General features: G+C 45.5%; 1 protein-coding gene across 1 annotated transcript in view; it reads right to left on the bottom strand.

Moving 5' to 3' along the window:
* Positions 1-25,134, bottom strand: part of Cdh13 (cadherin 13) — a 1,043,248-nt gene that overhangs the window by 102,745 nt on the left and 915,369 nt on the right. The window contains exon 8 of the mRNA XM_032888181.1: positions 19,199-19,339. Within this exon, the coding sequence (XP_032744072.1) occupies positions 19,199-19,339 (141 nt within the window). The remainder of the gene's footprint in view (positions 1-19,198; positions 19,340-25,134) is intronic.

Raw genomic sequence — 25,134 nt, 5'->3', positions numbered from 1 at the left:
GAACTTACTGGGTTACAGCAGACTACATCATCAAGAGGACTGACTATTAATAAGATTAGCCAGACGATTGTCCAGCACAGCACACAGCGCTCTGTCTAGCACACGCTGTTACCTAAAGAATAGGGAAGATGGGGCAAAGAAGCCAGGACTGACACAGCGAATCTCACCACGAGAAACAGGAATTAAAAAAAAAAAAACAAAACGGCTTTTGTTCTAGGGCTTTCCCTACAGTAGCCTGTCTCTCCCAGACCCACATCCCCACCGATAGAACCACTGCCTTGGTCCCCGAGTCACTGAGAGCTTATGTCTCATGGATGTCCCAATCAGTACATCCTAATTGCCCTCTTAATCAACTGAAGGCTTCTCAGCCTCACCTTCCTGGTATTTGGGTCACTCAGTGGCTCTTGGGGTCCTGGGGCTGGGAGAATGGGAAGCCTTGCAGCCAAAGTATTTTTTCTTTACTCTTGAGAACCACATAAACGTCTACAAAGAAATATGGTCACACCCAGATCTCGCTCCAACTCCCCATGCTCCCAGCCAACTGCCCCCCCCCTCTCTCACACACACACACACACACACATATACATATACATATACATACACATACATATGCACGCGCATGTGAAAATATCCATAGAAGTCAGTAGAGGGCAGTAGATCTCTTGGAGCCAGAGTTACAGTTGTTTATGAGCTTCCTGCTGTGGGTGCTAGGAACTGAATCCCGCACCTCATGATTGAGGAGCAAGTCCCCCTACCTGCTGTGTTACGTCTCGGGCCTTCCAGCAGCAGGATCTGGGCGCCTACCCTCTAGGCACCAGTGGTACCTGGGCTCTCACAACAGAGTTCCTGAAAATATCTCCACTGGCTGCAAGCTACCCCAGTGGTATGTATCTGTATGTGCGTGCACATGTGTGAGGTGCAAGTGTGTTGTGTATGAGTGTGACCACCAGGCATGTATTCCTCGTCTACTTAAGTGCTACCTGCAGGGGCTCCCCACAAGTCCTGTGCCTATGAACAGCAGTGCCCACATTCCCACAGAACAAGATGAGTGAGTGAGTGTATTGGTCCCACGGTCACACCTGGTAGGAAACACACGGAAAAGCACAATAACATTTTGCAATGTAATTGAGTCAGACGTCGCTCGGAATGCATTCAAGGGTAAGACTAAAGACTATAATTAGTATGGAGATTGTTGATGGGGCTTTTATTACTCTACAATTTTTGAATTAGCAACTGATAATCTCCTTCATGAAAGAAGAAAGGTGGGCTTGCTTCCTTTTCGTTCTCCTTCACAGATGCTTACACCTCATTCCTCAGTAAATGCATCTCACATCTGGGCACTCAGTGGACCATGGGCAACAGTCACGGGGTATCTCAGCCAGGGTCCAGTGCCACTATCCCCCTAAGAGGAGGGCCCCTAAAGCTCTGCCACTCATTGGGTATCTCCATGGGTCTTAGAGAAGAAGGGCATCTGATCCGGTTAGAACTGTGTTCAGGCCCAAGCTGACTTGTCAAGGCAGAATTCCTGTCTGGGGCCCCTTTCCCGCTCTGATTTTTAGACCCTAACAAAGATGTCCTGGTACCTGCACCATCAGTATCACCTTTGAGCTGGGGCCCCAAGATTGACACCAGACGTCTGCGTCAGATTCACAGATCTCCTGAGAAGTTTGTCCTAGGCCTTCAGTCCTCCCTTGGCAGCTGCTGTGGTACCCTCACCCCAGAAGAAAGAAGGCCAAGGAGGGCAGAGGTCCTCAATGTCTCCAGCATGGAGAGCAGCTAGCTCTTGCTCTTATAGTGGCTGCTACAAAGGCCGTGGTTTCCCCATTCAAGGTGGACCTTCCTCCTGGGTCCTTTTTCTTTCTCTTCCTCAGTGTTTTTCTTCCTGTCCTGCATCTCCACCCAGTCAGCCTTCCAATATATAAGCGCGCTCAAGATTCTCCAATTTAAATAGCAACAGAGACAAAACAACAGAGGGAAGCCAGCATCCCACCGCCTGATTCCTCCACAGGAAAGGGGGACCCCTTTCCTCACCTCCCATCCTGCTTTGAAAGAGAAGATACGCAGAGCTAGGAAGACTAAGCCACACAATGCAAATTTATTTGCAATCAAGGAACAATATGATATGAACCATCATTGCTGAGATGTAATTGTGGTAGAAACGCACTGCTTAAAAACCCTTGATGGGTCTGACTGTTCAGGTGCCAACAGAGCCTTTTAAAGAACCTCACATAGCACAGGAGAGGCACATTCCAGGGGAAACCCTGACTACCCTCTCCAGGACTATGAGGTGTGGGAGAAGGAAGGACCATGGGGGACTCATCTGGCTGGGTGGTCCACACAGTGCACTGGCAGCCTCAGAGAAGGAGCTTGGGACACTAAAAGGGGAAATTGTAACCTGCCTGTCACAACTGAAGTGAAAGAGACATTTGTGTCAAAAGACGGACTCCCCCCAAATAGGACTTTTTCCAGGAATCTCATGCTGGGAGGAAAGGGAAGAGAGGAAAGCCAGAGGGGAACTTACCCCAGGAAGAGATTTTACACAGTTTTAAGGACTGCTTTTTAATTTTATTTTTGTTTTTCATAAAAGTATTTTATTGGGGGTTGGAGAGATGGCTCAGTGGTTATGAGCCCTCACTGTTTTTCCAGAGGTCCTGAGTTCAATTCCTGGTGACCACATGGTGGCTCACAACCATCTGTAATGGGATCTGATGCCTTCCTCTGGTGTATCTGAAGGCAGTGACAGTGTAGTCACACACATGAAATGAATAATCTTTAAAATATTGATTGGCTATTTGAATTTCATACATTGTATTTTGAACATCTTCAGTTTCCCCCACCTCCTCCTGGACACACCCCATTCCATCTCCCACCCAAATTTTGTCTTCACACTTCTCTTTTAAAGCCACCACATTCCATTAGTACTCTATATACTCTTGGGTGTGTGGCCATCACTGGAGCATGTTAGACATACCAAGAGCCCTGCTCTTAAACAGGACTCCCCTGTTTGCTGGGATTTAGGTGAGCATCTAAAGGTTCTCTGGGAGGTAAGGAGAGAGGTTGGGATAACCTGGACTTGGGAATTACAGGTGGTTGTGAGCCACTGGGTATGGGTTCTGGGAACTGAACTTGGCTTCTATGTAAGAGCAGGATGCTCTCTAACTGCTGAGCTGTCTCCCTAAGTGTCATGGTTAGAATATGCTTGGTTCAGGGAGTGCACTATTTAAGGTGTGGCCTTGCTGGAGTAGGTGTGCCACTGAGGACATGGGCTTTAAGACCCTCACCCTAGCTGCCTGGAAGCCAGTCTTCCACTAACAGCCTTTGGATGAAGATGTAGAACTCTCAGCTCCTCCTGCACCATCCCTGCCTGGATGCTGCCATGCTCCCGCCTTGACAATACTGGACTGAACCTCTGGCCTGTAAGCCATACCCAATTAAATGTTGTCCTTGTAAGAGTTGCCTTGGTCATGGTGTCTGTTCACAGCAGTAAAACCCTAACCAAGACACCAAGTCAAATTCTTAAATAAGAAAAAAATTGCTAAATTAAGATGTAGTCTAGTGTTTTAATTATTTCCTACGTCTGTGGCAGAAGATGGAGATGAGGAATTTCTACATCAACAGAAAACAGTGGTTGAAGGTCTCCCATCTCAGGATGGGACTTCAAGTCTAGCTGAGGGAAGGAGTTGGTGACTAAGCCTTAGATTCCATTATGTGTATGAAGTGTTGACATGGGTGACCTAGGACGTTCTTGCAGGTCAGTAGTGGGTAATAACTTGAAGGTCCAAGAAGTCTCATTTTCCTAAAACATACATTCTATATAATCTCAGTGGCCCTCAGAACTTCCTGAAGATGCATATGATAGCTGGCTTCAACGTCAGCCTCATGGTATTGGGAGGTGCCATGGAGGAAGAGTGAGGCTCACCTCAGTGTCTGTCCTAGCTAGCCTAGCCTCCTTGGACACACACACACACACACACACACACACACACACACACACACACACACACACTCAGACACTCAGACACATAGGCAGATATGCATGCACACAGACATATGCACACAGACACACAGACACACAGACACAGAGACATGAACACAGACACATGCACACACAGACACATAGACAGACACCCCCCCCACACACACACACAGAGAGAGAGAGAGAGAGAGAGAGAGAGAGAGAGAGAGAGAGAGAGAGTGTTGTCTCCTAAAACAAGGTTGATGTTGCCTAAAAATTGGTAGCCGTGGCCTTCCCGTGCGTGTACACACAGGACACTTGTTGCACCAGGCTTTTTGCTTTAAGCTTATCTTCAGAGACCTGCACACATGTCATGAACAAACACATTAGTACCCCTCTTTTACTATAGTAATATTTATAAAAATGAGAACCAGGAACCACTAACTTGTCTATTGATAGGCGGTCGGTCAGTCTGTGAGGTGTCCTTAAACCAGAATACAACAGGGGGCCATTAAAATGAATGAGGTCGTAAATTGCTTGATGTTATAGATCAAAAGGGAAATCTATTGTATAGAATGATGGTAACGCCTGCGGCTTACTTAGTGGAAAGAAAGTGTGTTAAGTTAATGACATTGGGAGGGTGGGTGTCATTGGTGGGGCTTATCCGAAGGCAACCATGGGATAAAGAGAATGGGGGTCACAGGACTTTTACGCTCCTGAGCTGCAGAAGCCCAGGAACAAGCTTGGCTCATTGATTGGTGAGGAGGAGCCAAGCTGGCAGGCTAGGCTGCCAGGTGCCCTGGTTACAGCCCCTTTCCAAGTTCAAGATGCAGAGAAAAGACACTCTAGTCAGTGTTTTCCAGAGGTGCATAGAGAGCTTTGCACGGGCCCGCACTTAGAGGAGAGTTGAGCATGGAGTTTGTGGGGCTGGGCATTGGTTGTGTGTGTGGGCAGGGGTTGGAGGGTAGGAGTCAGGAGGGTCTTGGCTTGACTTCATATGAAGGCGTGAGAGTATCAGCTTGCTCAGTGAGTGATCCCTTGAGTGAAGGAGGAGCTGTGATCGAAAGGAACACTGGGTTGGGAGGCACAGATCCCTGCTCCTGATAGTCTCATAATGGCGAATGCTTTAAGGTCATTGGGCTTTCATGAATCATGGGGTGACGGGAGGTGGGCAAGTTGTAGGCTCCATGCCTACCATCCCAGCACTTGATAAGCTGAGGCAGGTGGATTGGCAGGAGTTCTAGGCAGTCACCACCAACTGAGGCTTGCTCTGCAGCCTGCAATAGGTGGTGTGTTTCGTATCCCCCCTGTCAGCCAGCGAAACGTATTCTCTACAGCACATGAAAGTGAAGAACCAAAGACAGGGATGACAAACCTGTGTGAGCCTCGATTTGTGACTTAAAAGCAAAGCCTCATATCAGCCATGGGAAGACACATGTAGCGGTGTTTAATCAGCCTGACACCCACAGCTATCTCGTGGGTAAGTGGCCTGATGATCTCTGCTATAAGTGCATGTGTCATATGTGTACATGTGTCATACATGTACATATGTGCCATATATGTATATATACATATACATATACACGTTACATGTGTATATCAAGGGCAAGTTAACTGTGTTCTAATAAAAATAATGTTGGAGTGGATAAAGGTCATTCTATTTAATGTACATCTAAAATTGTTTGCTAAATTTTTATTCTGAGACTGGGTCTCATCTAGCCTAGGCTGGCCCCAAACTTCCTTCACCCACTGACAAACAGATGACCTCAGCCTGCACTTTACAGTCGAGAGGAAGTTAATCCACAGTTGGATCATGGGAGATGCCAACCCATGGAACTAGTGGAAGAACATGTGGGAGCAAACAATTTTTTGACACCCAAAATACAGTCTATAGGAGAACATGTAGATCAGATAGTATCAGAAAACACAGTCTATAGGAGAATGTGTAGATCAGATAGCATCAGCCAAAACCATTGTTCTGGAATGGTGCTAGCAAGAAATAAAAGACTAAGCTGTATCTGAGAGATTATTCATGAGTCACACTCTGACAAGACCCCATGTTCAGACTACTATTTTGCTGGTTAGTTTTAATGGTCAACTCTAACTAATAGGACCTAGAAGGACTCAGAATGAGGTGCTACCTAGTGGGGAAAGATAGTTTGGTATCTCTTTTGAAACCGACACTCTCTAAACATTGTAACTCAGCATTTGCTACCTTTGGCTGTTTGTTACACAGTGAAAACAAAACCCAGACACAAAAACCTACACATGAATACTTATAGGAGAGTCACTGGAGATCTAGAAACCAGCCTGGTATCTTTCAGGGAGTAAAGGGTTAAGGAGACTGTGGTATATCCATGCCATGAAATACTACTCAGCCATGAAAAGGAACAAAACACTGACATGCTCGTACTTGGATAAACATAAGGGGCTTTAAGCTTAGTGTAAAGATTAGATTCATAGAATTAAATACTGCATTGAGTTTCCACGTTGGAAAAAAAAAGTACAGGGGAACAATAGTGGTTTCCAGGGGACAGATCCGTGGGTGAGAAGCACCATAATGACTAAGAAATGATGTGAGCAAGGCCTTCTGTTTCTCAGACTCACAATCCTCCTGTCTCAGCTTCTTGAGTAGTTATGATTACAGGCACAATACCTAGCCCAGCTGCATGGGGTTATTTCAAACAGCCCTAACCACTGTACACAATGAGACACATGCAGAGCCCTCAAACTATGAAATGGCACTCATCCACGTGAGAGCTACATCCCAGCTAGTCTCATGAATGTGACCCAGGCATTGTTACTTAAGTACCTTAACTTTCCTGCTCCTCATCTGTGAGTGGAGAGCCGGGCAGGACCCTACATTCATCCTGAAGAGATCCTGGTACTCAGATGGGAGCGTGCGCAAAAGCTGTCAGTGTAGGGTCCTGAACGGAGATGGTGGCTGTCCGTTACTAACATCTCACAGCAAAGGTGAAGATGCTGAGTGAGGTTAGGGACTGTTACAGTCAGCAGCTGGGGAGTAGCAGAGATGGAACGGAGTAAAGGGCCCCTGGGGACCTCTCGGCCATCCCAGGATGAGAGAGAAGTCAGGAGGAAAATTTGGTCTCCGGTATTGTGGATGGAATGCTGGGTCATGCGCATACCAGGAAAACGCTCTATCCCTGAGCTACACCCATCTTCCCCAGTGAGGCTTTTGAATGAGTGCTGTTGCCCTTGGAGTCAAATGGAGGTTGCAAATGCTTCCTATGTAGGGACAGGGACTCATGGGCCCCTCCTCGATGGAGTGCTGACTGGCTTGGTTACTTGCGGGCAACCACACCTGCTCTGACTTCATGAGAGCAGCTTTCTGTCATGATCGGAAACACTGTTTCTCTCTGGTCCTCCTGCCCTCTGCCTCTTACAGCTTTTCTGTCCCTTTTTCTGAGATGTTCCACGAACCGTGTGTGTGTGTGTGTGTGTGTGTGTGTGTGTGTGTGTGTGTGTGTGTGTGTGTGTGTGTGTGTGTGAGAGAGAGAGAGAGAGAGAGAGAGAGAGAGAGAGAGAGAGAGAGAGAGAGGCACTTCATAGACATGTATTCTCCACACCTTGACCCACTGTATTCTCTCTGAAGCCTCTCTGCTGAAACACTCTGGATTCCAAGCACTGGCTTCATTACTTTTAAGACTCCAAGGCCATTGTCCTTCCATGTACCTGCCGTGGAATTTGCTTCATTGCTGGAATCTCAAAGTGTCCGCAGCCTTGTCAGAAAGGCAGCTTGACTGAGGGCTTTGCCCGGCTAGAGAGAGGATGACCATTTTGAATCACTTTTGGAGGCTCTAGGCTCCATGATGTTGACCTTTGCCCTTGTGAGCCAGAGTGAGCCGCAAGCTCATTGGTGGAGGAGGTCACATGAGCTGGCTGTGGGCTGCTTAAATCTACTCAGGTCAGGAAGAAATCCGAGGCTCTGCAGGCCCCTCCCCCGACCCACCCACCAGCAGCACTTTACAGTGCAGACTCCCGGTAAGTGCTAGTTTATGGCTTCAGAGGAGCAGGCCAGCCCATCTTCGTGTAGCTTCCCTCCTGCCTCCTTTCCCTGGCCACAGCTGCTTGTTCTGGAACCTGCCCTGGTGAGGCTGTCCACGTGCCGCTACGTCTCTGGCTAAATGAAAGAACTCTATCATTTTTATCTTTCAGAAACCAGGAATTAATCTCCCCTGACCACCACGTAAGAGGGAAAAAGACCAGCTGTGTTTTGAAATGATGGTCTAGTCTCGGAACACAAGCAAATGAAGTTAACATGATGTTTTTCCTCCAAGCAACAGAACCACTGAAAGAAAAAAAAAATAAAGGCAAAACCAAATCCAAACCAAGCACTCAGGCTCAGAATTTCATTAAAGCCCCAATGGACCTGAGATGCATTTAGAGACCCAGGGCAGATTTCCATGCCAACCTAGACACTCAGGCAAGCGTTAACTGCCCAGTCACAGCAGAATCTCATAAACAGAATTCTTCTGGGGGCAGCTTCCTGCCAGACAGCCCTGGGGTTTGATTCTGCATCTTCTTCAACTTCTATTCATTGATTGTGCTTGCTGGATATGAAGCAACTTCTCTCTCATCTCTTAACTGTGCCAGCAGGCAGGCGAAAGAGGAACTCTCTGTGTGTGTGTGTGTGTGTGTGTGTGTGTGTGTGTGTGTGTGTGTGTGTGTGTTTTCATAGTGGTGGTGCACTGCAATTTCAGCCCAACTGTTGTGGGGCAGAAGCCCCTCTCTGAGATCTGTAATTATTGTATTGGCCTCTTCATGAAGCTACACGTCAGCCACTATACTTGCCAAGTATTATTGACCTTGGCGTTGGAAGACTTCACTGTGTTTGATCTAACAGAAACCTGAGATCTCAGAGAGGTTGAACCCGTGCCCCAGCTCACACAGCCCGAAGACAGCCAGGCAGGGACATGGGGTGGGTCTGAGATCATCACATAGATCTTTGGAGCCAGGCTGAGCTGTCTCTTAAACCCAAGATGAACATCTTTATTGCTACCCTTGGGCAAAATCAGCGCTTGAGACATAAAGTCGCCGGAAGGTTTTGTAAATGAATGTGAGCGAATGAATGTGAGCGTGCCTCACGGTTCCTGACACCACACTTTTAACTGTGCTGTTCCCAGACTGTCTTAAGTGATTGAACAGACTCCAGGCTGCTGTAAACTCTCTCTGCTGTTACCAGGAAGGTGTCAGCTCAGGTGAATTTATGTCAGTCTTTGACATAGATGACTGAAGAATGGTTCAATGGATGCATGTCTCCCCCTGCCTTGTCCTCAATGAGTAGCCTTGAAGGCATGGGATTTAAATTGCACTGGGGACACTGGTCCAAAGTGAATCAGAGAAGAGTCAACTTTCTAGTTATGTCCCCGGAGTGATAAATGAGGGGGCACAATTTTTTTTTCTAAGGCAAGAAGATGGGAATCCAATGTGGATTTTGGATACATGAGAAAGAGCTTATGAATTTAGATGATAGCTCGGCAGAAATAAATTGTACATCTGCTCATTCATTTTAATAAAGTAGAGAGATGCCATGTTGCTGGGGCCCTCGGAGAACCCTGGGTTCTTAAAATTATGATCCTATAATGGCAGCATTAAAATCTGTAATGCAGCCAGCACTTCCTGAATTGGAGGGAAAATTCATTTATAAAGTAAAAGTTCAGACTTTAGAATGGAAACTGGAAGATGCAATTTTTCTTGGCTGGATAGGAATTAATCCTGGGAGAATTGGGCAACATCTTCACCATAAAATATGTTTTAAAAGTCTTCAGAGAATGGTTTTCAGCTGGCTCACGACAACTTCTCTGGGCCATCTCTATTTAGGTAAATCGTGCAGGCCCAGGCCCGCAGTGAATTAGCTCAGCCATTTTCCCCTTGAACTTGGTACTTCTTGTACAGGGTAATTACAGATTGCTGTTCCACAGGAAACGAGTCTAGCTCGCTACAAATACTGAAGTCATTTTCCCTCAGCAGTATAAACACCCAGGACAAGAGCTTTTGTAGGGTGGCGATTACCAAGTTACCATGAAAATGTATGCGTTCAACAAACTGTATTGAGCTTTTGATTCCATGCATCCTCTATGTTGATATTGGAGAAAATGCCAGGACTCTGATTGCTGGTTCTCTGCTCGCTAAAAAAAATTATTTAAAAAAAAATAGGTAAGTATTGAGCTTGTAGAATGCTTAGACAGGGCAGCGAGTTCAATTTGATTTTGTAAACCAGCCGCTCACATATCTCAGTAGAAGGGGAAAGAGCTGATCTGCAGTGCATGTGACAGGAGACTGGAGACCCTGTGGCCTCAGAGTCACCTCTGTCCCTTGGTAGAGGAGGGGACTCTGCTCATGGCCTTCAAATAAAACGCAGGCCCTGATGAGGCTATGCCCTGCCCAGACTCCAGGGCAGTCAGCAGATCTGAGAACAGATTATGCTCCCCAGGTATGTGAGGATCCTGTCTTTCACACAGACACACAATATACATATACATATCTACTTGCACATATATCTACATATAGGCACACACACATACCCACACCTACCTACAAATAGATACGTTCATATATCTTCACATAGACACATGCACATACCTACATATAAACACAGACAAACTAACATAGATACCTGCATATACCTCATATAGACACACACACATACACATGCCTATATAGAGACACATATACATGTACCAATGGATAGACACACACAATATACATATACATAATACACACATTCACAAATATATGCACACACATATATACACATAAATACATAAATTCATTTACATATACACACATATGCATCTACAGGCACATATATGAATATTTATATGCATACACATATATGCATGTATACATATATATTTACATACACATACTAATATACACAAATACATTCACATATACACAGGCATACACGTATCTACAGATACCAATATAGGCATATATGCAACATTACATATGCATATAGACACATAATAAGCAAATGTGTATATATAATATACATGTTGACATACAAATTAACACACATGTATACACATACACACATACACAGAAATATATAAAACAATGATTCCCCAACTATCCAGCTGTGAATGGGCTGCCCTTTGAACAGGTGACATCTAGGGCTTTAGATGTAGAAGGCAATATGCTGGTCTGGAGACTCCAGAGGTATTGAAGGAGAACATATGGACCTAGACACACACACACACACACACACACACACACACACACACACACACACACACACACCCCTGAATAAATGATCAGAAGATGATACCGTGGAAGGTGGGGCCTGGTTGAAGAAAGTAGTCACTGGACTACACGTCCTTGCGGACCACATCTGGCCTAGCCCCTTCCTGTTAGGCTCAGCTCTGTTCCTTGTCTGCATAGGGGTATGCTGCTTTAGTCGCTTCTCCACAATTGACTAAAGCCATGAGTTGTTTTTAGGGGTGTTCAGTCACAAGAACGAGAAAGACAACCAAAGAGCCTTCTTATAAAATGCCGTGAGCTTGGAATTGGGCAGGTCAGCGGCAAGAATAAAATGTGGCAGGAGCCTGGGGAAGGGTGCTCCTTCTCTAACTGAACCAGGTTTTGCTCTGGAACAAGTTGATATATTGGAATCAATTCTGGGCTGCTCCGTTTAATCTCACTTAGAAGAAAGAACCAAAGTGAGCGGGAGCTCTGCAGGCTTTTCCCTTGCTCGTTCTTTTGCCTCATAGGATTCTCTTCACTGTCTCCACTGCGAGGGCCCTTTATGTATTATTTATCAACATTGGATTTTCTTGTTTCTCGTTTCTTCCTTGACTGATAAGAAAGACGATTCGGGGCTCTGGCAGTTTATCCAATGAGTTGATTCAGTTCTGAAAAGGATGTTCCCTCCAGGCATCTTGGCCTTCAGTTCACCCCAGAAAGACTGAATTAGAGTGCTGGGGACTTGCTGTGGTGGTGGAGGGACACCATATTTACTTGTAGCAGCTTCTGGTGCCATAGGAGATGGGTACACACTATATGCGCTGAGCAATGTTTATTCCTTACCTATTTAAGCTATGGCTTGGGTGCGATCCTTCCCAGAGGCCCCTTTAACATGATTCTTTAACCTTTGATGGTCTCTGAGGTTCACTGTTAAGAATTTATACTCTATCCCTTGCTCATCAGTTTATAAGGTATCTGCCACTTGACAGACTGGGTGCTAGTTACTTACTACAGTGACCAAGTACTCAACAAGAAGCAACTGAAGTGAGCAAGAGGTTCTTCTGGTTCATAGGCTAAGTGTGCAGCACATCATTGTAGGGATGTTACCTAGGCAGACGTGGGATCCCTTACCTCACATCTCCACAGAGCAGGAAGCAGAGGGCAGGGAATGTTGATACTCAGTAGGCTCCCCTGATCCCTTCTCCACCTTTTATTTAGATTGGGTATCAAGCCCACATTTAGGGAGGGTCTTCACTTCCCAGATGAAGGGTATTCTCTGGGAGGACTCTTACAGATAAGCCCCAAGGTCTGTAATTCTGAGAGCAGTTGGCAGCAAACATTAACCATGGCATGGTCCAGTTTATGAGGGGTGAAAGAAGCAGACAATTGCATGGCACATTGTAAGGGAATATTATGCATCACAGTGGGATGCATGCCTGTAGATATGTATATATTGTAAGAGAATGAGATACACAATAAAGAAGCAATATGCCTCAGACAAAGATATACATGCAATATGCTGTGCGTCACAGACTTGAAAGAAGTTGGAATGCAGTCTGAAATTAATATAGGTTGCATGAATAACAGACTCGTCTCTAGCTGGGTATAAAGGCTTTCACCTGTAATCCTAGCACTTGGGAAACTGAGGCAGGTGGATCTCCACGAGTTCGAGGCCAGCCTGGGATACAAAGTAAGGCCCATATCACAAAAGGAAATCTCAAATCAAACATTTTACTGCTCCCCCACTCTTAGTGCTAGGGAAAACAATGGAGAGCAATGAAGGCACCATGGCTTATCAATAGCTACCAAAGCACTCAAGTGGTGTCAGGGAGCAGTGGTGGCTAGCTTTAAATGTCAACTTGATACAACCTAGAATCACCTGGAGAGAGGGTTTCAATGAAGGAATGTTTAGATTAGGTTGGTTTTCATCATTAGTGGGAAATTTACTTGATGGCATTAACTGAAGTGGGAAGACCCACCCCACATTGGGTAGTACCATGCCCACAGTGGGTAGCACCATTCCCTAGGCAGAAGGTTCTAAACTGTGTAAGAGAAGAGCACTAGAGCTGAGCGCAATCAATCAATCAATCAATCAATCAATCAATCAATCAAGCAAGCAAGCAAGCAAGCTAGTGAGTATGTAAGCATCTGTTTCTCTTTGCTCTTGACTGTGAATATGAAGTGACTAAGTTCCTGCTTTGGCTTCCTCACAATAATGGATTGTAACTTAGAATCGTTATCTGAAATAAACCCTTTCTCCCCTAAGTTGCTTTGTGCCAGGGTACTTTATTATAACAACAGAAATGAAACTAGCACAGGAGCCTATCTAGTGAGGACATAACAAAAAGACAACATGACATTACTAAGCCGGCGGCACGTCAAGCCTATGTTGGAACAGAGTAGAAGCAGCAAACTGGGAGATCGAAAACTTGGACATTAAAGGTTAAACTGGGGGGAGGGGTTCCAGGAACAAAGGAAAGGAAAGGAGGTGGAGTTAAAGGAACAGAACATATATACAGTGGCTTGAGGGTATGTTGATGACTTGCAGGAATGAGGGTAGGTATGGTTGGTGAGCAGAGTATGTGGCCAACTGTGCCCAGGGCTCAACGATCTTATTTATACAATGGCTCAGTACAAGGCAGTTTACAGGCATAGGCTGTGCCATGCTCCAGCATGCTCCACTCTCGTGGCTCTTGGCTTTTTATTTGGAACTCACATTTACCTCTGCAAACTGCACTTTGGCAGTAGCCATGCAACATTATCAGGGTCACACAGTAGGCATTTTAGAAACCATGTGGCTGTTGTTTTTAGTGTGAGGTGGTTGCTTTGGAAGAGAGACAGATGTGTGGAGTCTTCAGAGGACACGGCTGTGGTAGGGCTCAGTGCAGAGGCTCTGCCAGCTGGAGTGAAAAACGGCTTTTATCACCACTGTGTTCCTCCTGACCCTCTGAGCATCACCTGAGGGTGATTGAGGTTCAGAATTTGCATAGGAGTTCTCACAGGGATGATGGGGCTCAACGCAACATGAATATAATTACAAAAGACTGAGGAATACAATCAATCACTTGGCTATCTGGTCTACCTCCAGGAGCAACTAGAAGAAGCAGCCACAAGATGGATAGCTTTTTTTTCCCATTTAAAAAAATCTACACATTTTCAGTCATACTGAACACAGTCTAGAGTCAGCATGGGTGTTTCAATATTGTATATGATGCCACTCTGCTGCCAGAGAATGGTTAGTGAAGGAGTAAAGTTACCCCTCCTCCATTAGTTGAAAGGGAGGTGTCTGGAAGATGGCTTCTATTCATAGGTCATGGCTTTTCCTTGGAGAAATGGTTTCCTTTACTTACTCTTTGTGATCAAGAAATTTAAGTCTCTGGGCTGATAAGATGGCTCAGTACCTGCTGCCAAGCTTGACTACCCAGGTTTGATCCTCAGGACCCACATGATGGATGCAGAGAACTGATTCCCAAAAGTTGTCCTCTGTTCTGTACACAAGTGCAATGACACAGGATCCCTTCCCCAGATAGATAGTTTATAAAAAAAAAAATCACCAAAACCAGAAAATGCAGCCTCTGGCCTGCCTGAGGGGCCTCTGAAGTTTGAAGATTTAATGGAGGCTCTCATGTTTCCCATGATCCTTGGTATGGAAGAAGAAGGCAATGAGTTGAGTTTTTCCTTAGAAGGTGAGCAAGGAAAAAGAACATCAATTGATTTTCATAAAAATCCTCCTCAATTAGGGGATGGCAAGTTTAGGATGCAGTGTGTGAGCTGGACCTTAGATGAAGGCTTTGCATGGGACTAGACAGCCTTTGGGGAAACATTACTATTTACAGAGTTGAAAGTTGCTTATGCATATGCATGCTGTTCCAGTCCCTTCAAATATCCACTGAATTTACATTTGGGATTATGCCATCATCTGCCCAAAGCCTGAGAGGAAGACCTCAATGGTGCAGGTTTAAGTTTTGTTCAAAATCTCAGCCAAACTGAGACTGCTAGCTAAGTCTCCAGATTCCAAGGCCTGAAAGAAGTTCTCACGAATTTCACTCTGATGGCATTAAAATGCTTTATGGCAAGAGGGAGTTGGGACCTGTTTGAAAAAAAAGTTTAGCCATTTTCTCAGATTTATCTGGCTATTAAAATGTTTTGGGCTCCACCCTCCAGAGAAGTCACCAAATCCAATAATTTATGTAGGTTCGATTTTCTCAGAAAGATGGCTGTGGGGATGAATCTCCACTGAGCGAAGGGAACATGTAATTATGTGTCTAGATGCTGTGAGTTTTAAAGGGCTCTCCTAGTGGGGGAAACGCCATTTGAAGGCAGAAGAATCTCTATGGGCACGCTCAATGGTAGATGGGATGGAATCCTGGAGGGGCAGGTAAATACATCATCCCAGACTTCTGGAGAAAAGAAGGAGGAAGACGGGGAGTTCCTCTGTCTCATGTCTGCCTGGATTGGCTCTATAGCATGGAGGAGCTTTGGAACGATGCTAAGCAGAGAGGCCACTCACATAGAATACTGCAGGATTCTCTCGATCAGCAATGCCCTGAATAGCCAATCTGTGGACATTAAAGTAGACTAATTGCTAGAGTTGAGGGGTAGGAAAATGAGAAATGAGTGCTCAGGATGCAGGTTTCTTTGTGGGATAACAAAAAATGTTCTTAAATTGGACAGTAGTTATGGCCATATGAGTTTGCTAATATATTAAAATCCGATAAATTACAGACTAACAAAGGCTGAGCTCTATGGTACTTAAATGTTTCAACAAACCTACTACTAATAAAACCTTAATAGATTAGGGACCTCCATCTTTCTGCCTCAGCCAATTCTGTACAAGAAAAGCAGATATTCCACGGCAACAGTGAAATAGCTCCTTTATGGTTTGCTAGGTTCAAGGAAGAAGGAAGTCGTATAATAAACCCATTAGAAAGAGATTTACATACTTGGTGACTCCACTCATCACATTCATATCAATAAAGACAACATGGCACTCATTCAGGCCACAAGACAGGACCACAGATGACCGGTTGGTGGACACGTGGTATAGGTGTAAAGATTAGCTGCAACACAGGATCACTGGAAAACGAACAACTCCTGTGTACGGGACGGAAGGTTGATAGAGATTTTCTCCAATATGACAATAATCTTTAACATTTATACAAGTTTTCCAATAGGGAAATGTGTTCTGAGGGCAAAGCAACCTCTGGGCTGTCAATCATATGAAGCAAATTTTAAAGAATTCACTGTGCTGGAGGAAAGACGAGACCTTTTGTTATCATTTTTTTTTCTGTAACAAATGATGCCACTTGTGCTACCATCTCAGGTGAGATGAAGCCCTGGAGGCTCTGCAGGGTAACAGGCACGAGAAAAAGAATTAGGAAGTATCACTAGGTAGTTAAGAACATATCTTCATACCGGAAAAGCAAAAGGCACCAGAAAAGTAAGGCTCTTGAGCTATGAGGGAAACAGAGACTGCATCCCAGGCTGCCTCTGACTGTCTGCTGTGAGCATCTGCCCAAATCTCTGGGTGCAGCTTCAGCCTCAGCCTGGGGACATTTGTCTTCACCCTTCACCCCTCTGTGAAAACTGGGCCTCTCCTCTAGTCTTACTCGTTCTTATCTTTCCAATAGGGGTCTGGAGTGATGTTGTATGGTCTTGTTTTTTTTTAGTCACACATACTGTAATGTTGCAGTTCAATCTCAAAACTTATACTTGAGAAGAACTTAAGTTGCACAAGACGGAACCGGTCAACATTGCAGCAGGGAAGTCGGGAGGGGCTCATGAGCTGAGAGGCTCTTAATAGTTGGTGGCTGCTAGGGGTGGGAGAGTCAGTTTTCTTTAGGGGTGTGGGCCTTGGTAGGTGGGTCACACACTAGTAGATAGCTTCATATTAAGCATGTTGATCGTACAAACTGGTCGCAGAGGGTTATCAAAAGAGGGTGTGTGGGGGAGCACCACATTGGGTGGATAAGGGAGTAGATCTGGGAGAAGTAATAGGGTCAAATTTGGGGGTGAATATAATCCAAATACTACATATGAAATTGTCAAAGAATTAATAAAAATATATTAAAATTGCAAAAATTTAAATTCTTAAGTTGACATTAACACTTATCAACATAAGGTATACTTTGAAATTGAAACAGGGTGACCGATTGAAGAAAATGATTAATACCTGGCTTTAATTGCAAAGGCAGTATACTAAAATAAACAAGATACGGATTGACACTCTTCCCCAAAGCCTGAGATTGACAGGAAAATGTAAATTGGTCAGCTGGAGTTAGTTGGACATCATTAAGCTTCAGGCAGAAATCAGAAGGTTTCCTTTAGAAGCTGTGGTGATTTGAATGAGAATGGCTCCAGTTGGTGGAACTGTTTGGGAAGGATTGGGAGGAGTGGCCTTTATGGAGGAGGTATGTCATTGGGGGCAGGCTTTGAGGTTTCAGAAGCCCGTGCCATTCTCAGTTAGCTCTTTGCCTCATGCTTGTGGATACGGCTGTGAGCTCTCAGCTATGGTTCCAGTGCCATGTCTATGCTCCCTACCATGATGGCCATGTGCTAAGCCTTGGGATCTGTGAGCCTCAAATTAAATGGTTTCTTCTATAAGTTTCCTTGGTCATGGCATTTTGTCATGGCAATAGAAAAGTAACTAAGACAGAAGCTGATATGATAATGCTGTTACTTTCCATAGACCATCTGCTTGAAAGTTTGATGTGAGTTAAACATCTTTATTGAATTCCTAGTCTTGTTATATGTAACTGGTTACAGCTCCTCTATTAAAGAGTTCTTTCTCTGAAACGGAGAAAAAGGTACCCTACCCATGATGAGACAGAACACTATATACACAAAATGTGGAAAACACATAACCTCGACAACCACACACATCCATGAACCCATTGTGGAACATGCTCATGTGTGCAGAAGTTCATACCAGAAAACACTTGGACAGCATCCAAGACAGTCTCAACTCTAAAGGATCAGCATTTCCATCCTGAGCCGTCAAGCCTTGGCCTTCGTGCCTACAGTCCATCTTCCTCTCTTCATAGACATAGTTACCAGGAAAAGTGTTTGGATCCCTAGTTTCCACAGGGCAGTTGGGTAGGCATGATGGCAGCCTAGTACTCAGGAGACAGAGCTAGAGTATTCAGAGCAAGCTGACTAGCTAGATTAGCCAAAACCATGATCTCCGGATCAAGTGAGAGACCCTGCATCAATGTATAAGGTAGAGAGCTATTGAGGATGCTATGTGATACGAACCTCTGGCTTCCATATGCATGTGCACAAACCTGCATATACTTGTATATGCAAATGTATGGCCCACGCATGTGAACATTTAAGCATGCACACCTCCTCATTCACACTATAGACACAGAACTCATGCAATGGCCCTTTGGATCAGAACAGCTCACGTTTAGAATTTCACAGTTGCTGTGGCGACGTGGTCCATGCTATCTGTTCTCCATATCTATCTTCATCCTGTCACCCTCTCTACCACCCTCATCCCAGCATCTCGCAAACAGCACGCGCCCTTCCCTATGCCCCTCACCAGCTTAGGAGCCAGGGTATTGAAGATGTGACTTTGGCTCTGACCCAAAGAAGCCCTAAGCTTAGCATGTGTCCATCCCATGTATGGTGCTTGTAGCTTCTTGGTCAGGCGCCAAGTCATCAGGAGAATGAGAGCTTACATCCTCAGGCCCTCCCTGAATGCTGCTCCATTGGTAAATGGAAAGCACATGGCTGTACCTATTATAAACAGTGGTCCTCTACACACAATAACCTGGGTGTTTTTATGTCCGTGGGCCACTTTGCAATTATCAAAATCCACTGTACCTCCTCCCTGCTGCTCAGACAGGCCTTTCCGTCTGCACTTACCATTATGGGAAAACTGCAACAGCACTCACGTCACACAGCGCGTTGGAAATGGCGCTTTGGTATTAAAGGTTATTTTCTTGTGGACTTTAACAAGACTAAGTGCTTTTAGTCCCCCAGTGCTTGGGCATTTTAGACACAGGGGCCCTGTAACACTGTCGCAGGGCTTACCTCTTTCTTGGTGAATTTTGGTGAGTGATCATTTTTGTCATCGATCACAATGGTGGCTGTGGCCGTGCCTGTCAATCCAACGTCCAATCCTGCCATATCTTGAGCTTCGATGATCAGTTCATACTTGGGGTTTTCCAGAGTCTACAAAGCAAGAAAGCATCAAAGAAGACAGTGGTTACTTTTGAGGCACTGCTTTGGAAAACTGGTAAGCATGTTCCCTATGCCTTCTTAGAGAAGGCATCCATAACTGACCATGTATTTTATGTGTGTGTGTGTGTGTGTGTGTGTGTGCGTGCGAGTGCGCACGTGTGCGTATGTGTGCCTGTATGTGTATGTGTGTGTATGTATGTATGTGCGTGTATGCATTGTGCATGTATGTGTATGTATGTATGTATGTATGTATGTGCATGTATGTATGTGTGCATGTATGTATGTATGTGTATGTATGTGCGTGTATGCATGTATTATTTATGTGTGTATGTGTGTATGTATGTATGTATGTGTATATGCATGTATACCTTTGAAATCACTCCAGAGTGATAGTTGACATCTATAGACTGGAAATGACAATCAGAATGGAGTCTACTGACTTGTCCTTGTTGAGGGGGCGTGGGGATCTTATACATTCTAGAATGTTCTATGCCCTGGGTGTGTGCATATATTCATGTTGGGTGTTCGTGCCTACATCTGTCATTTCAAGGAACCTTCTGAAGCTGATCTGGGTGTAGGCTAACTCCACTCCTGAGGTCAGGACAAAGATGGCAGCTTTAGGAACCCTGGGGTCCCAATACTTTACACGCATCAATATAGTAGATTTTTCTAGCAAGCACACCCTGTCACCGTTCCCAATGTACAGGTGGAAATAAATGAGGTTTAGTGTCGCTCCTGTGGTATTTCCTTTACTGTTCTTTTCCTATCCCAGAATACTCTATCAGGACTGTGTATTTTAATGTAAACTTGAACTGATTAAATTTACCATAAGTGAGACTGTATGGCTAGGTTTTTCTATGCATGCATTTCTTGACTCTTAGTCAGATCTCAAAGGTCATGTTTATGAGAAATAAAATGTGACAGTTCCAACGCTGCAGGATTGTCATGACTTAGGAAGCAAAAGGATGGCCAGTAGGAGTCCCACTGAGGATCCAATACTAATGGTGTCACAGAAGCCAGAGACCTCAAACCAGACCAATGAATCATGGCAATAAATATTTGAAAGTGAAGAAGTATGGACAGAGGGATGTACCATGGGACACGGTGATGGTGACACACTACAGCTTCCATGATGGGATGTTTTCTATGCTTGTTTGTTCGTGTGTTTTTGTTTTGTGTGGGAGGTTGTAAAGGGGAGAGGTGAGTACAAGGGGACAGGGTGGGACCATGGTGCATGGTATGAAACTCACAAGGAATCAAGAAAAAGTTTTAACCAAAGATCTGATGGTTCATTTTGAAAACTGCCTTGAGTCAGATTAGGTCCAAATGCAGAGTTAAAAAAGCAAACAAACAAATAACCAAGATATGACTGAGGTCTGCTAGTCTTGATGCCTCCCTCCCCTGACCAGCTCTGCTAAGCTACCCACCTTCCAACTAGAAATTTAGACTAGAAAGTTACTAAGAGCCAACTGAGCTTGCCCAGTCAGCTGAGCCACAGACACAAGAAGGTTACGGGTCTGGTGAGCTTTAAAATACAGTGTTTATTTTACAACAGACAGAGAGGAGGCCGCTTGTGGCTTTTGCTGAGAAAAAGAGTAAGCAACAGAGGGAAAGATAAGACCTCGCTGGCATGCAAGATGGCGCCCTCCTGATTGCTGAGTGAGAAGAAAAGGAGGAGGGTCTTGCTTTATGCCTGAAAACTGTTCTCCATGTTCAGTCAGAACCTGCTATCCCAGGAGCTCTACGGGTTCATAAGATAAACTGCCTTGCCTTTGCTACTGACTCTCCAATGCTAGTATAAAGCCAGCGTCCACATTTCTCACGGTGTTGAACCATTCAAAACAACTTGCCATATGGCTGGGATCCTGAGACAGAGCCCGTGGGGCTGTGTGCAATCAATCATGGCTGCTGGCGTCAACCCATGGACATCCGTTTTCTGGCGAGCCCGCCCGCTGCTCTGCTCCTTTTGGAGATTATCAACCACCTATCTCAGTCCATTGGCTGAGGGCTCAGTTCACCTTTCCTTGCTTTCTAGAAAGAAAGTTTCTAGAATCATCCTTGATCGGAGATACCGATAAGACCACTCAGCCCAGGGGTGCGTTGGCCAGGCCAGCCCTGACTGTGACGGGCAGCATGGGACAGTAACTGCATCCCTGTGATGACAACTTAGTAGCACCAGTTGGAAGAGCAAGGTGAGCAATCTCACACCACAGCAGGGCTGGGACAGTTGCCCCAGGGACGAAGCCAAGCAGAATGGCTCTGCGGATAGTGTATATTGTACGCTGGAGAAAATGATGGTCGCTCAGAGCCAGCCTGGACCGAGGATTCCTCAGCTGATAAAGACATTCATTTTCCTCATTGGCTTCAACCATTTTGGATTGATTTCTTAATCACTCACTGAGAGAGGCCGGGTGAGGCCACCTTCAATGACAAAAATAAAAGTGTTTCTAACGGCAGGCACAGTCCTGCCAGTGTGATGGCCTCCAAAACTGGGCTTTGTGCCCGGACAGTGACTATGAGGCACCGAAAGGAGCAAGAAGAAAGGTAGCAATGGGGGAACCTCCTAATTCTTCCAGAACTATGGACCCACGTAGGGAGTGTGTGTACATGTGTGAGTATGGGCATGTGTGCGTGTGCATGTGCATGTGTATGTGTGTGTGTGAGTGTGTGTATCTGCATGTGAGTGTATGAGCGTGTGTATGTGTGTGTGCATGTGTGTGCATTTCTTTGTCTTTGTGCATGTTCATGTATATGCATGTGTGTGCATATACGTACATGTGTATGGGTATACATATTCATGTATGTGTGTTTGTATGTCTGTGTTGATATGGGTGTTTGAGCATGAGTGAGTGTGTGTGAGTGTGCGTGCCTCTGTGTGCATGTTTGTGTATGTGTGCGTGTATGTGTGTGTATGTATGTGTCTATGTATGTATGTATGTATGTATGTATGTATGTATGTATATGCATTTGAAGAGGCCAGAGGAAGACTTTGGGTGCCTTGTTCTATCACTTTCTGTCTTATCCCTTGAGACAGGGTCTTTTACTGAACCTGGAGGGCAGCCAGCAAGCCCCAAGCAACCTCCCAGCACTGGGATTTCAGGTGCACATGAGGCCGCGGTCAGCTTTTCGTGCAGGTGCTGGGATCCGAACTCATGTCCTGAGGCCTGTGCAGCAAGAGCTCCCACCTACTGAGCCGCCGTCTCCCCAGATCCACAGGCACTCTTAATGGGCTGTGCTTTAATTAAGAGCTCGAGCTATCAACCCAAGGTGTAGTAAAGTTCTGTTAAATGGCTTGGTGGCTCCTTGTCAAGTCATGGCCATGACCACGAGGGGGCGCTAACATGCTCTTGTGACAGTGTTACACAGGAACGTCCACTCTAGATCCTTAAGGACTGAAGGTCCCAAGCTTCCTTAACTGCTGAGTGTGAGTGGTGTTGGACACCAAGCTCAGCCTTGTGCTCCTGGGCGATGGCATCCACTGTGTAGGTGCCAAACTGAGGGCAGGTATGACGGGAAAACATCAGGCCACCATATGGAGTCCCATCATCAACAACATGGCCCCCCCATGTTGTCTTCCCTTAATGCTGACAATCTTCAAAATCCATTTTGGGTGTCTCCAGAAGTTCCAGCTACAAGGTTCAATGTTCCAAGTCCAATTTCTTACGTCACGATTACTGTTGTAATAAAACATTGCACTCATTTTGTGTGTGCCTGGGTATGAATACATGTGTGCACACATACATGTGGAGGCATCTCAGTATAACATGTGTGAGGAAGCCAGCTCAGTGTTGTCCCTCAGGTATTTTACACATGTTGTTTGAGGCATGTCTCTCACTAATCTAAGGTTTGCCAATGAGCCCGAGGGCTCTTCTGGTATCTTTCCCCTGTCTCTGCCCCTTTAGCACTGAGTTTATGAGCACAGGCCACCGGGCCTGACTTGTTTTTTTAAGCTCGTGTTGTAGGGATTGGATTCAGGTCTTTGTGCTTGCAAGGAAAGGGCTTTACCGAGCCATTTCTCCAGCCCTGTACATAGTTTTGAAAGACTAAAGAAGGAGTCAAGTTATCTCCCCCCTCCCGGCCCCCAGTGTGGAAGAGAACATAGCAAACTTAATGATGTGCACCAGCAGAGTTCTTGAACATTCTTTTAGGATTTGTGTTGAGCACGATCACGCGAGCAGAGTGTGATGTCTTTCCTTGACGGGTCTCTTCACGGGGTTGGCTGCTGACATCAGCAGACGTCTTTGTTCAGGAAGCTGTGTCTACACTCTGGCACAGTTTTTGCTTTTGTTTCTCTTTGGATGGTAGATCCTAAGATGTCGAACTACTGGGCTCAAGGGTATGAACATTTCAAAAGTGTATGTGTGTGTGTGTGTGTGTGTGTGTGTGTGTGTGTGTGTGTGTGTGTGTGTCATGCACATGTGTGTGGAGGCCAGAGATTGATGTTGATAGCTCTCCACTTTATTTATCGAGGTAGCATGTTTCCCTGAACCTGGAGTATATCAACGTTTCTAGCTTATTTATTTATCTAGCTTGCTCCAGGAACCCTGTTTTCACTTCCGGGGTGCTGGTTATAGGTGTGCCATTTTGCATGCCTGGCTGTTACATGGGAGCCATTTTCCACCCATGAGCTCTTTTTTTCTTACTCCTAATGTTTAGGCAGAAGCTCTCCTTCCACTGCTCATATTGGCCCTGTGAGGACTCTAAGTGTGACCCAAGAATGTCGCATCCCTCAAGCACTCCCCGACCTTGCCTAGGAAGCCATCTAGGGGTCCAAGATGGCTGCTTGAGCACATGACCCAGGTAAGGCTACTTGGAATTTAAAGTTCAATCTGGAGTGTGCTTCTCTTGGAATACCCAGGGAAAGGCAGCTCTTTTTCTGTTGAACTTGGGGGTGGTAGGACCCAGTCTGGACAGGTCATGTCCTCTGCATCTGACCAGGTAAAGTTAACCTGAACAGGAAGATAGTGCAGGGCCAGAGGTGGAGACAGAGCTCTGCTCTCCCCCTCCTTCTCCTCCTCCCTTTCCCTCTCCCCCTCCCTCTATATCTCCCTCCTTCTCCCTCCCTCCCTCTCCTTCCCTTCTCTTCCCTTCCCTTTCTTCTTCCTCCCCCCTCCTCCTCTTCCTCCTCCTCCTCCCCTCTTCTTCCTCTTATACAATGCATCCTCCCCCTTTTCCACTCCTCTCAATTCCCCTTGCCCACTTCCTCTCTCCCCAGATCCATTGCTCAAATAAGAAATAACAGGATGCAAAAAGACCAGGCACAAACTACCATATGAGGCAGCCCAGTAGGAGGAAAAGAATCTCAAGAGCAGGCAGAAGAGTCAGAGACACCTCTATTCCCCCTGGTAGGAGTCCCACAGACACCTCAAACCAAACAACTACAGCATGTATGCAGAGGACCGAGCACAGACCGAGCCAGCTCTGTGATGGTCCCTTCCGAGTCAGCTCCTTTAGCACCGTCTGCACTCTTGGCAGCCACCCTTGAAGCCGATTGACCTCTCACACCCTGAGGGTCCAATGAATGTCTCCTTTCCTCAAGATGCTTGACTCAGAGGTTCTGAGAGGAGCAATGAGGCAGTTTGGACTGACATTGCATCGGATGGTATGATCAGTCATCTGCTTGCTATGAGAAAGCATTAGCGCTGTCAGACCCTCCAGTGTCACAATAGGCTCTTCCCGACCGCACTCCAGTCATCTCACAAACATATTTTAAAAAATTTCCCCTGCAGAAAAGACTTCTCTCTCTTTTAAATACAGAGACTGTTACTCTTATCTCATTTCCTTGG

This window comes from Rattus rattus, chromosome 17, assembly GCF_011064425.1.
Source record: "Rattus rattus isolate New Zealand chromosome 17, Rrattus_CSIRO_v1, whole genome shotgun sequence".
In the NCBI taxonomy this organism is placed as follows: domain Eukaryota; kingdom Metazoa; phylum Chordata; class Mammalia; order Rodentia; family Muridae; genus Rattus; species Rattus rattus.
The sequence above is the reverse complement of the archived record's forward strand: the minus strand, read 5'-3'. Positions and strand labels throughout refer to the sequence as shown.